The sequence below is a fragment of the Saccopteryx bilineata genome, chromosome 7 (assembly GCF_036850765.1).
Source record: "Saccopteryx bilineata isolate mSacBil1 chromosome 7, mSacBil1_pri_phased_curated, whole genome shotgun sequence".
In the NCBI taxonomy this organism is placed as follows: domain Eukaryota; kingdom Metazoa; phylum Chordata; class Mammalia; order Chiroptera; family Emballonuridae; genus Saccopteryx; species Saccopteryx bilineata.
Window position 1 is genome coordinate 60,355,678 of NC_089496.1, and position 13,351 is coordinate 60,369,028.

The 13,351-nt window shown below is 55.0% G+C and overlaps 1 protein-coding gene across 1 annotated transcript in view; it reads right to left on the reverse strand.

Moving 5' to 3' along the window:
- The window catches only part of ATP10A (ATPase phospholipid transporting 10A (putative)), a 93,733-nt gene that overhangs the window by 27,073 nt on the left and 53,309 nt on the right, over window positions 1-13,351 (reverse strand). Inside the window, 7 exon segments of the mRNA XM_066239457.1 lie at window positions 1,508-1,702; window positions 4,527-4,744; window positions 5,732-5,984; window positions 7,242-7,372; window positions 9,188-9,319; window positions 10,542-10,648; window positions 13,024-13,109. Of these exon segments, the coding sequence (XP_066095554.1) occupies window positions 1,508-1,702; window positions 4,527-4,744; window positions 5,732-5,984; window positions 7,242-7,372; window positions 9,188-9,319; window positions 10,542-10,648; window positions 13,024-13,109 (1,122 nt within the window).

The following is a 13,351-nucleotide window of genomic DNA, read 5'->3' on the forward strand; positions in this document are numbered from 1 at the left end:
TGACTCAGTGGCCAGTGTGGCTGGGGGTGTCTGCAGGCTCGCAGACGGCTCCCTCACGGCACCGTCTCACCGCTTTGCAGATCAGGGTCAGAGGAGCGGGCCTGACGTGGCCTGACTCAAAATCCAGCGTCCCCCTCCATCCCCCATGATAAAGCCACCCAACCAAATACCAGTTTATACCATTTCTCTGAATGAGGTCCACAAACCATGTAAATATACAAAGAACCTTCCCAAACCCCAGAGGATCTTTCTAATAAACCAGGGGTCATCAACCTTTTTATACCTACCGCCCACTTCTGTATCTCTGTCAGTAGTAAAACTTTCTAACCGCCCACTGGTTCCACAGTCATGGTGATATATAAAGTAAGGAATTAACTTTATAAAATTTATAAAGCAGAGTGACAGCAAGTTAAAGCATGTAATAATAATTACTTACCAAGTACTTAAGTTTGGCAGAATAAATCTTTATAAAACAACTTACTATAGGTAATTTTTTTTTTTTTAATTTTCTTTTTTTTATTTTATAAGGACAGAGAGAGAGAGTCAGATAGAGGGATAGACAGGAACAGACAGACAGGAATGGAGAGAGATGAGAAGCATCAATCATCAGTTTTTCGTTGCAACACCATAGTTGTTCATTGATTGCTTTCTCATATGTGCCTTGACCGCGGGCCTTCAGCAGACCAAGTAACCCCCCTGCTAGAGCCAGTGACCTTGGGTCCAAGCTGGTGAGCTTTTTGCTCAAATCAGATGAGCCCACGCTCAAGCTGGCAACCTTGGGGTCTCGAACCTGGGTCCTTTCGCATCCCAGTCTGACGCTCTATCCACTGCACCACTGCCTGGTCAGGCGGTAATCTATCTTTTTATTTATACTTTGGTTGCTCCGCTACCGCCCACCATGAAAGCTGGAACGTCCACTAGTGGGCGGTAGGGACCAGGTTGACCACCACTAGGGGGCGGTAGGGACCAGGCTGACCACCACTAGGAGGCGGTAGGGACCAGGCTGACCACCACTAGGGGGCGGTAGGGACCAGGCTGGCCACCACTAGGGGGCGGTAGGGACCAGGCTGACCACCACTAGGGGGCGGTAGGGACCAGGCTGGCCACCACTAGGGGGTGGTAGGGACCAGGCTGGCCACCACTAGGGGGCGGTAGGGACCAGGTTGACCACCACTGTAATAAACAAATGATGAGCTGCTCACTTAGCGGGACAGCAAAGAAGTCAGGAGTCAAGTTCAGAGGGGCTTGTCCCAGAGTCTGGGTCCCCAGCCTGTCCTGTCCTCTCACCAATCTCTCCCCTGTGTGAAGCGGGGACCCTGAGACTCTGGGGAGGTTGAGGAGGGGGGCCCCCTTTCTGCCCCTGCCCTTCCTGTCCCCGGCTCAGAGGGGAGTCTGTCTCCTCTCCTACCGCAGGGCCCCCTGCTGGCCTGCCCGCTGGCAGGGAGAAGCAGGACGAATGACACCCCGCCCCAGGGCGAGGGCGTCACAGGCTCCAGAGGGAACTTGCCTTCTGTCGCGGTTGATCCGGGCACGTGACCACGACGGTGTTGCAGACGGTCAGCGCGATGAAGAAGTCAAACACGTCCGCCAGCTCGGGGGAGAGGGGGACCAGCGGGTGCCCCTGGTGCTTGGCGACGGCCAGGGACCTGTTGCACTCCCTCACCTTGGCGAACAGCTTGGGGTCGGGCGTGATGTCTTTCTCCTGGGGGACAGAGGCTGAGTCAGGTGCGGGTCGACCCAGGGACCTCCCGCGTGTCTTGGTGGCGGACGGTAGATCGAAAGGCACCTTGATCTTCTGGTGAACTGCCAACACGCCTTCCTCACATGTGCACTCCCATGTGCCATTCTATAATGGTAACAGTGTCTAATGTTCACTGCCTAAGAATACGTAACTCACAGACGAAACCAAACGCCTTTATTCTTACACTAGGTCCACATTCTTACTGTAAGAAGAATACGTCTGAGTATGTGCTGGTATAAAAATGTCTTAGAAAGATTCGGAAAAAAAAAGCGAAAGAAAAAGAGATTTCTTCTCACAACACCTCATGGCAGGACCGAGGTTGGCAAAGTGGGTTTACAGTGGTGAGTCTGCAAAACAGAGTTCATTCTTGCTTCTTCACTTATTAACTATTGTATTATTTTCCATGCGGAAAACTGTCAATCTGCTTTTGCCCGCCCTGTGTGTACTTTTTTCCAAACAAAAAACACTTCATGTTTTTCTTTTTTCCTATACATTTACATTGTACACACACACACACACACACAGAAAAAAAAATCAAAGTATTTTAATATATTTCCTTTGGAAATATAGGCAGAACTAACATTTCAGGACCTTAGGATAGTTCTATTTTTTTTTTTTTTTTTGTATTTTTCTGAAGTTGCAAACGAGGAGGCATCAGACTCCCACATGTGCCCGACCGGGATCCACCCAGCACGCCCACCAGGGGGTGATGCTCTGCCCATCTGGGGCGTTGCTCTGTTGCAACCAGAGCCATTCTAGCGCCTGAGGCAGATGCCACAGAGCCATCCTCAGCGCCTGGGCCAACTTTGCTCCAATGGAGCCTTGGCTGTGGGAGGGAAAGAGAGAGACAGAGAGGAAGGAGAGGGGGAGGGGTGGAGAAGCAGATGGGCGCTTCTCCTGTGTGCCCTGGCCAGGAATCGAACCCGGGACTCCTGCATGCCAGGCCGATACTCTACCACTGAGCCAACTGGCCAGGGCCTATCTTCTTACTGGTTCCAAAGTGGCCGAACCCATTTATAACCCACCCACAGTGCCCCCCAGGGTCTCAATTTCTCCCCTAACACCTGTGATGTGATCTGCTGTCTTTTTTTGATGACGGCCGTTCTGACAGGTGGGCGGTGACCTCGCTGTGGTCTGACCTGCATGTCCAGTGACGTCCACTCCGACGCCGTCCTATGTCCGTTAGATCTCAATACAAATTTGTACGTAAACTGGCAGTTTCCATTTCCCCTCCCCTTAACAGGTTCTTGTCTGAATTCTTCCAGGAAAACTTTAAGAACTACAGTTGGCCCTTCTCGCCATCCATGGCCGATACGTGCCCAAATCCACCGCCCTGCCCCCAGTGGACGCCTGAAATCACAGAGAGTCCTGAACCCTATAGAGACTGTATTTTTTTCTTCTGTAAACACACCTATTCACCAAAAGAAAGCATTTTATGGCTTCTGGTTGGCATACCCAAATGGCCAGCATTGGTACTCTGGAGCTTTGTGCCATTGTTACGTAACATAAGAGTCACTTAAACACAAGCCCTGGGGTACCAGAACAGAACCGATGACCCAGATGGCTACTAAGGGACCCACAGGTCAGGAACATCCACAAGCGTGAAGATGATGGACAGAGGAAGGGATGGCGGGAGATTCCCCACACAACTCAGAATGGCTCGCAATGTAAACACCGTGGATTGTGTATTTCTGGAATTTTTCACTGAATATTTTTGGACTGCAGTTGGCCAAAAGTGGAAACCACAGGTAAGCGGGGGGGGGGGGGGTACTATTGTATTCGAAAACACAGCTTTGAACAAGTGCAAAATAGACGTACCATGATTTATTTCATCACACCTTTATCACCAGATACAGTTTTTAAAAGTTTTGCTGACATAGGTCATGCACTCAGAAACTTCTGTGCATATAAATCTTTAAAAAAAAAATCCCCCCCCCCCCCCCGGCTGGTTGCTTCTTGAATGTGCCCTGACTGGGGCTTGAACCTGTGGCCTCGGTGCACCAGGATGACACTCGATCTACTGAGCCAACTGGCCAGCGTCACATCAGCCGCAGCGAGAAGGGGCTGGCCAGAGAAGCTGGTGCTCAGTACGCAGAGCCATCCCCTCCAGCAACTGCTGTGTGTATTACTTATTTATTTTAAAAATATTAAAAAAGAATTTTTAATTGATTTTAGAGAGATAGAGAGCCTGACTAGGTGGTGGCGCAGTGGACAGAGTGTCGGACTGGGACACAGAGGACCCAGGTCGAGACCCTGAGGTCGCTGGCTTGAAGCCCAAGGTCACTGGCTTGAGCAAGGGGTCACTCACTCTGCTGTAACCCCCAGTCAAGGCACCTATGAGAAAACAATCACTGAACAACTAAGGAGCCGTAAAGAAGACTTGATGTTGCCTGACCAGGCGGTGGACAGTGGATAGGAGCGTCGCACTGGGATGCAGAGGACTCAGGTTCGAGACCTCGAGGTCGCCAGCTTGAGTGTGGGCTCATCTGGTTTGAGCAAAAGCTCACCAGCTTGAACCCAAGGTCACTGGCTTGAGCAAGGGGTTACTCAGTCTGCTGAAGGCACACGGTCAAGGCACATATGAGAAAGCAGTCAATGAACAACTAAGGTGTCGCAACAAAAAACTGATGATTGATGCTTCTAATCTCTCTCCGTTCCTGTCACTGGGCTACCCGGCCAGGGCCCAAGGCCACTGTGTGTCCACAGGCTTCTCTGATGGACGCGTGGAAAGGACAGACAGAGGAAAGGTGGCATGGGGCAGTGCCGTCCTCGGGGAAGGACTCACCATGGGACTGCTGAAGGCGGTGTGCTTGGACAGCACGCTGGCCCTCTTGGCCTCGGCCCGGCTGCCCGAGCGCCGATGCGATTTGGTGCCGTGCGTCCCGGGCGCCAGGCGGGCACTCTGCTGGCTCCCGATGCTGCCGCGCTGGGGCAGGGAGCTCCCCCTGGGGGCCGCCTCCTCCGAGTCCGAGTCGGCCTCCTGGTAGGTGGCCAGCCGCTGCGCTGTGGGGCGGGGGACACGGGTGAGGCCTCGTGGGGAGGCGGGGCCGAGGGAAGCGAGTTTCTGGAGCCCCCCGCCCCCCACTCTCTGGTGGCCTGGCCCCCGGTGACGAGGGTTTCGATGGGGGGACGGAGCATGCTCTAAATTATCTGCCTTCCCACTCAACCCAAAGGGGGCTGTGAACTTCTGCGCCCACTTCACAGATGAGAACCCTGACTCTCAAAGGGCTTCTAGAGTGTGCTCAGGGCACAGGACGCAGGGGGGTGGGGCTGGGGGCAGCACCCGGGCCCCTGGGAAGCCGGAGCTCACGTCCCGTCCTTGGAAGGCGCACCCACAGGCTGGGGGTGGGCAGAGACGGGTCCACACACAGCCCCCTCTGTTCAGGGAAAGGACGGTTCACACACAGCCCCCTCTGTTCAAGGGAAGCCTGGATGTGAATGGGGTCCGGGGTGGGGGGGGCGGCCCAGTCTGCGGACCCGGAGAGGCCAGGTCATAGGTGGAAGATGCTCGTGGCTTTGAGGGCACGTCCACAACAGAACAGAGAACTGTGTTGGAACACACAGCGAGATGCCCGGCTGTCGAGTGGAAAATACGTGTGGACGCCGATGCCGTCCACATGGAGATGCTGTGGGGGACAGGACCGTGCCCAGGACACCCAAGTCCCCTCTCCATAGACGGGCTCAGCGGCTCCCTCAATCCCCCCCCCCCCCAGCAATCCCTGAATGAGCGAGCTTCGAGTCGAGCCCCCGCCGGGAGCGCCCCCTGCGCCCCGCCCTCAGACCCACCGTTGGCATCGTGCGCGTACTCGAGGCCCCCGCCGGGAGCGCCCCCTGCGCCCCGCCCTCAGACCCACCGTTGGCGTCGTGCGCGTACTCGAGGCCCCCGCCGGGAGCGCCCCCTGCGCCCCGCCCTCAGACCCACCGTTGGCGTCGTGCGCGTACTCGAGGCCCCCGCCGGGAGCGCCCCCTGCGCCCCGCCCTCAGACCCACCGTTGGCGTCGTGCGCGTACTCGACGCCGGACACCGTGCACCGGCGGAAGAGCATCTTGTTCTCCGTCAGCGTGCCGGTCTTGTCGGAGAAGATGTACTGGACCTGGCCCAGGTCCTCGGTGATGTTCAGCGCGCGGCACTGCAGCGGCGTGTCCGTCTCCTCGTCGTACAGCTCCACGTCCTGGTGAATGAGGTGCACCTGGCACACCTTGACGATCTCGATGGAGACGTACAGCGAGATGGGGATCAGCACCTGCGGGACAGGGCGAGGCACGGCCCGCTGTGAGGACCCCCCCCCAGGGGAGGGGGCGCGGCGGCAGCAGCCTTGGGCTACTCGGTGGCGCTGACGACGCGACCGCGAGGCAGGAGCAGCCCTGCCGTACCTGGAGGGGCTTACGGGGGCTGGCTCAGAGTCCCACTACCAGAACAGGCCAGGCTACTGGCAGAGGGTCTACACTAGGGCGGCCCACAGCGGCGGCGCGGCAGAGCGGGGAGTCCACGGCGGTGTCTGCAGGCAGGGTGGCCGTGGCTCGGAGAGAGGCAAGCGATTTCAGAAAGGCTAGAAGAGGAAAGAAAAAGAGAGAGAGGGAGAGGGAGAGAGGGGGAGAGGGACAGAGACAAAACACGTGTCACAGTCAGAGTCCCCGTCAGCAAAGTCACCTCGTACCACAGCAGCCCTCGCCCCTGGGCTTGTCCCCGGACCCCCGGCTGCCCAACGCCTTGGACGCAACCCTGCCATCTCTCTGCTGGGGTTGTGTCCAAGGAGGGTTTCCGTAACATTCGATACGGAGCCAAGGAAAGCAGGTTCCGAGAAAAACAGTCAGTGATGCTTGGACAATTTTAGAACAACCTTGATGAAATAAACGTTTAATTTTTTATTTTTTTTATTTTTTGTGGATGCACAGTCTTGAACCGATGGTGTGTATGGGCTCAGGTCCTTATTCAAATTTTTTAACCGGTCCTCCTGGGAACCTCACTCAGTATGTCAACGCAGCGCCCACGGGAAGGACTAACCCAGGGCCTCAAATGAAATTTGTCATGACATAAAGAAGTAAGTGAAACAAGCCAGACAGAGAAAGAAAAACGGTGTTCCCTGCAGAACTAGGATTCTAAATTCTCTGTAAAATCTAAGCAAAAGCCAAGGCAGAGGAACAGAGAACAGACTGGTGGTCCCCAGGGGTTGGGTGTGTCCGAGGAGGGGCGGGGCTGAGCCGGGCACAGGGGGTCAAAGGTACAAACTCCCAGTCCTAAGATGTCACATCCCGCACGCTGCCTCGGGTTCGCGATACTGTATCGTCTGTCTGGAAGCTGCTGAGAGAGGTGAGACCTTGGAAGCTCTCAACCCAAAACACAAAGGGTAAGGACGGGAGGTGTCGAGTGTTCACGACATGGATTGTTGGCGATCAGCTCGTCACAGGCACACAGCGCCGAGTCACCCTGCCGGGAACCTGCGACACCTACAACCGAAAACTGAAGGGAGGGAGGGTCGCCCGGGCCTCAGGACTGTCACCTGCAGCACGATGATCATCGTCAGAAAGGCGTACACGGCCGCGGTGACCGGGGACAAACTGGAGCCATTGCCCTCGGGGACGTCAAACAGGGCTTTCTTCCCTTGATACCGCTGTACCCACAAGCCGTGTCCTGCGGTGAGATGTTCAAAGAGAAACATGGTTCGTCCAACGGGAAAAAAATCAGAACACTGCTCAGTGCCAACGAGAGCCAAACCCGGAGACTGTGGCTCAACACAGGCACCCTGGGCCAAAGGAGGTGACTTCTCGTCACCTTAAGAAAGCAAAGCAGGGCCCTGGCCGGTTGGCTCAGCGGTAGAGCGTCAGCCCGGCGTGCAGGGGACCCGGGTTCGATTCCCGGCCAGGGCACATAGGAGAAGCGCCCATTTGCTTCTCCACCCCCCCCTCCTTCCTCTCTGTCTCTCTCTTCCCCTCCCGCAGCCAAGGCTCCATTGGAGCAAAGATGGCCCGGGCGCTGGGGATGGCTCCTTGGCCTCTGCCCCAGGCACTAGAGTGGCTCTGGTTGCAACAGAGCAATGCCCTAGATGGGCAGAGCATCGCCCCCTGGTGGGCAGAGCGTCGGCCCTGGTGGGTGTGCCGGGTGGATCCCGGTAGGGCGCATGCAGGAGTCTGTCTGACTGTCTCTCCCCGTTTCCAGCTTCAGAAAAATACAAAAAGAAAAAAAAAAAGAAAAGAAAGCAAAGCAGGCCCTGGCCAGTTGGCTCAGTGGTACAGCGTCGGTCCAGTGTGTGTAAGTCCCGGGTTCGATTCCCGGCCAGGTCACACAGGAGAGGCGCCCATCTGCTTCTCCACTCCTCCCCCTCTCCTTCCTCTCTGTCTCTCTCTTCCCCTCCTGCAGCTGAGGCTCCATTGGAGCAAAGATGGCCCGGGCGCTGGGGATGGCTCCTCGGCCTCTGCCCCAGGCGCTAGAATGGCTCTGGTTGCAACAGAGCAACGCCCCAGATGGGCAGAGCATTGCCCCCTGGTGGGCATGCCGGGTGGATCCCGGTCAAGCGCATGCGGGAGTCTGTCTGACTGCCTCCCCACTTCTCACTTCGGAAAAATACATAAAAAAGAAAGCAAGGCATGTGGTATCGCTGCTGCACCCACGACCAGACCGCCTGGAGGCTCGGGTATGGGGACGCCGCCTCACACTCGGCGTTTCCCACTGTTGGTGCCGGAGGGCACCACCGGTCACGAGGTGGGAAGCGGACTGGTATTGGTGGCTGCCCATACAGACCCACCAGGGAGGACTGTCCTGGCACGTGCCCCACACAACCCCAGTTTGGGCGGCAGGCTCTGGACACTGCCCCTTATCGGCCCTTCTTGTAGAATCAAAACCCACATGTCCTAGACTCCCAAGAAGGCAACCACCACGCACGGAGTTTCATCAACTGGTCCCCAAGCTATGGGATCACAGATGCCCTTGACACGCTTGTGTCTGTGACCACGGAGCTCTGAGACCATGTTAAACCCAGCCGCCTAGACATGGTGAAGGTCATCCACCCAGAGGTTGAACACTCCTCCCCTTGTGAGACGTTGGCCAGATCTGGAGGCCATCGGAGGGCTGCAGCGCCCCACAGCCTGCATGCAAACTAACAGCCAGCTCCTCCTCGGGAGCCAAGTCCTGTTTCTCCTCTTTGTATGGAATTCCCACTTAGCTGTGTCTATGCTTCTCCTACTTCCCATGACTCCCCAGTCATCACCAGGTTCTAGAATTATGTCTCCTGCCGTGGCCACACCAATGTTCCACCCATTTCCCAATGGGACAAAGAGCACCCAGGGGCCAAGTCCACATGTCCGGGTGTCTCAACGGGGCCCCCAGCTGATGCGAACATCCCGTGGGTTCCAGCCTGTGACAGATGTGCCACTTAGTGTCGGGCCATACGGAGGAGTGGTGGCCAGCCTGCCAGGCTTGCCCAGGGTCGGTCCCCTTGTGGAGACTCACCGACTGCCGAAAACAGAGACATACAGACGAGGAGGAGGACACACCACAGCACGTCACAGTTCATCTGCCGCTCCAGCTTGCTGCGCTTGTAGCGAGGTCCGCTGTTGTTCAGCAGGGCTTTGGTTTCATGTCCTGGGGGGGGGAGAGGGGGGGGGAGAGGAAAGAGGGGGGGGAGAGGGGGGAGGAGAGGGGAAAGGGACAGAAGGGAGTCAGTGCCCGGCGGTGAGGACGTGTGGCACTGACTCCATCGAAGGCCGATGTGACCATCTGACGACACTTCTGGGACAGGTTTGGTCAAAAGAGCAAGGTAAGCCCTGGCCGGTTGGCTCAGCAGTAGAGCGTCGGCCTAGCGTGCGGAGGACCCAGGTTCGATTCCCAGCCAGGGCACACAGGAGAAGCGCCCATTTGCTTCTCCACCCCTCCGCTGCGCTTTCCTCTCTGTCTCTCTCTTCCCCTCCCGCAGCCAAGGCTCCACTGGAGCAAAGATGGCCCGGGCGCTGGGGATGGCTCTGTGGCCTCTGCCTCAGGCACTAGAGTGGCTCTGGTCGCAACATGGCGACGCCCAGGATGGGCAGAGCGTCGCCCCATGGTGGGCGTGCCGGGTGGATCCCGGTCGGGCGCATGCGGGAGTCTGTCTGACTGTCTCTCCCTGTTTCCAGCTTCAGAAAAATGAAAAAAAAAAAAAAAAGAGCAGGGTATAAAAATAATCAGAAATAGGTGCCAACCATGGAGACACATGGAATGAATCCGTTTAACACGTTAAGAGGGAACATTTTTTGTCAAGAAATGATTAGGCCCTGGCCGGTTGGCTCAGCCATAGAGCGTCGGCCTGGCGTGTGGAAGTCCCGGGTTCGATTCCCGGCCAGGGCACACAAAAATGCCCATCTGCTTCTCCACCCCTCCCCCTCTCCTTCCTCTCTCTCTCTCTTCCCCTCCCGCAGCCAAGGCTCCATTGGAGCAAAGTTGGCCCGGGTGCTGAGGATGGCTCCATGGCCTCTACCTCAGGCACTAGAATGGCTCCAGCAGCAATGGAGCAACACCCCAGACGGGCAGAGCATTGCCCCCTGATGGGCATGTCAGATGGATCCGGTTGGGTGCATGCAGGTGTCTGTCTCTCTGCCTTCCTGCTTCTTACTTCAGAAAAATATAAAAAAGAAAAGAAAAAGAAATGATTAGATCTTGTTATTCTTTTTGTTTTCTTTTCTTTCCGAATTTTCTAGCATGGGTCTATGCTATTCTCGTGATCAGAAATAAAAAACAAAGAAACAAACAAGGAGCAATGTTTGAGGATATTTAAGACAATGTGGCGAGGGAGGCAGGGCCATCCCAGGCCACGCGTGACACGTGCCCCTACCTGCGTAGATGACGATGCCCACGACGGCCTCCGTGTTCCTGATGGTGCATCCTCGGAGCAGGAGGTTCTCCTTGTGTAGCCCGGCCTTCTTCCCGTTGCTGTGCATGCTGTCGAGGAATGTTCGTCACGCATCACTCGGATGCCTGCCTGCATCTTACATTCTGACGAACGCTGCCTCGGGGGAGGGGAAGCCCCGATGCTGGGCTGGGAGGGGGGAACAGGGACCCTAGAAAGGGCGGCTTGCCTCAGTGGGCTGAGAGAGAGCCTGTGCTCACTAGTCACCCTAGTAGACCGCAAGTGGCAAAAAGTCTTTGTAGATTGGAGGCTTAGCAAAAGGCTAAGTTCTCCCCCTCCACCTCCACATTGGCTGTGATGCTGAGTATTTGCACCCACTTCCTTTGCTTCCTTAAGTTGCTGAAAGCAATTTACATGCCTTTCTTCTCACTCTTTGTTTGTTCAGATATTGGTTGATTTCACTTATGTGGTGGGGAGGATTCATGTTTATGCCTCAGATGTGTAACTTTGTATCAAGGACTTCCTTGTTTGCATATGGCTATATAATGAAGCAAACTGGGGCTATGGGGCACTCGGATATTGCCATCAGCATTGAAGAGGCCTCCCGATCCCATCCTTTTTTCTCAATGAATCTGTTTTCTTAATTCCGCACCGTTCTCACTCAAGACCCAGAATTACGAGACGCGCTGGTCCGCGGCAAGTCACTGGGCTTCTAGAAGCATCTCCAGAGCCTGATAGTTTTTGGGTTTTTAAAAAAATTTTTCTGAAGTGAGAAGCAGGAAAGCAGACAGACTCCTGCATGCGCTCAACCGGGATTCACCCGGCATGCCCACCAGGGGGCGATGCTTTGCCCATCTGGGGCGTCGCTCTGTTGTAACCAGAGCCATTCTAGTGCCTGAGGTGGAGACCATGGAGCCATCCTCAGTGCCCGGGCCAACTTGGCTCCAATGGAGCTTTGGCTGTGGGAGGGGAAGAGAGAGACAGAGAAAGGAAGGAGAGGGGGAGGGGTGGAGAAGCAGATGGGCGCTTCTCCTGTGTGCCCTGGCCGGGAATCGAACCCAGGACTTCCACATGCCAGGCCAACGTTCTAGTGCTGAGCCATCCAGCCCAGGCCCAGAGGCTGATGTCTTCCTGCCTGTGTGGGCTCTGGAAAATATTAAGAAGTATGTGCATTGGTCTCTGCTCCGGGTTCCTGATGCAGGGCTCCCAAAACACTCCTCGAGTTCGGCCCTTGTTTCCATTTGTGAGGCCACATGCAGTCGGCTGAGGCGTCCCTGACTCCGTCCCCCTTCCCAGGGCTCCCTGTAGGCACTCTGGGTAAGTTTCTACTGTTGAAAAAATATGATGAGCTAGTCTCATATGCAACCAAGAGGATCAGGTGTCAGCAACATCCCTAAAGGCCTACAGAATGGGGCGAAAAGTATTAAATGCTTATTGTAGTGGTGTGTGTGTGTGTGTGTGTGTGTGCGCATGTGCAGAGGTGACCCTTGAATAACATGGGTTGAAAAGGTGTGGGTCCACTTATGTGCGGATGTGTTTTTCTTTTCTTCAATAAATACAGTGTGTCCATAAAGTCATGGTGCACTTTTGACCGGTCACAGGAAAGCAACAAAAGACGATAGAAATGTGAAATCTGCACCAAATAAAAGGAAAAGTCTCCCAGTTTCATACCTATTCAGTGCAGTTCGATGTGGGCTCACACACAGATTTTTGAGGGCTCCTTAGGTAGCTATCCCGTATAGCCTCTACAGACTCGTCACTGACTGATGGCCTACCAGAACGGGGTTTCTCCACCAAACTGCCGGTTTCCTTCAACTGCTTATCCCACCGAGTAATGTTATTCCTATGTGGTGGCGCTTTGTTATAAACGCACCGATATTCACGTTGCACTTTGGTCACGGATTTGAGTTTAGTGAGCCACAGAAAACACTGAACATTCCTCTGTACCATCCAAATCTCGACTGGCATGGCCGTGGGCTGCTCTGATGTATACACAGTGTTATGTCATCTGCGCATGCACACATACTGCCACATCATCCTACAGAAAGTGGGAGGGTTTTCCTTTTATTTGGTGCAGATTTCACGTTTCTATCATCTTTTGATGCTTTCCTGTGACCGGTCAAAAGTGCACCATGAATTTACGGACACACTGTACTGTATGTTTGTTTTCTTGTCTTTGTAATTTTCTTAATAACATTTCTTTCCTCTGGTTTACCTCCTTGTAACAATGCAGTATGTAATACCTGTACCATACAAAACATGCATCAATTGGTTGTTTATGTCATCTGTAAGGCTTCTGGTTGACAGTTAAGTTTTGGGGGTGTTGAAAGTTATACAAGGATTTTCGATTGCACGGCGGTCAGTGAGTGCCCTGAACCCCTGTGCTGCTCATGGGTCAACCGCTCACGTAGAAAGAGTTTGTCAGTCACAAGGACAAGCTCGGGCCAGACGGACGATAGATACTCACATGCAACCTCGAAACCTGCTCAGGTCATTGTTTGGCTTCTCACACTCGATCACGCTGGTGAACGCCAAGGGGTTGAACTCCGAGACCTACAACGACAGCACGGACAGGTGAGCAACATCCAGACTCCGCTGCTCTGTCCTCAAGGCCCCTGGCCTCTGCGGCTTGTGCCCACAGGAGGCGAATTCCATGTCAAGAGGTGCTGCCTGGGAACCTCTGCAGAATGCCAGCACCTGGGGCCTATCACATGCCTTCATTAAAAAATATATATTGAGGCCCTGGCCGGTTGGCTCAGTGGTAGAGCGTCGGCCTGGCGTGCAGAAGTCCCGGG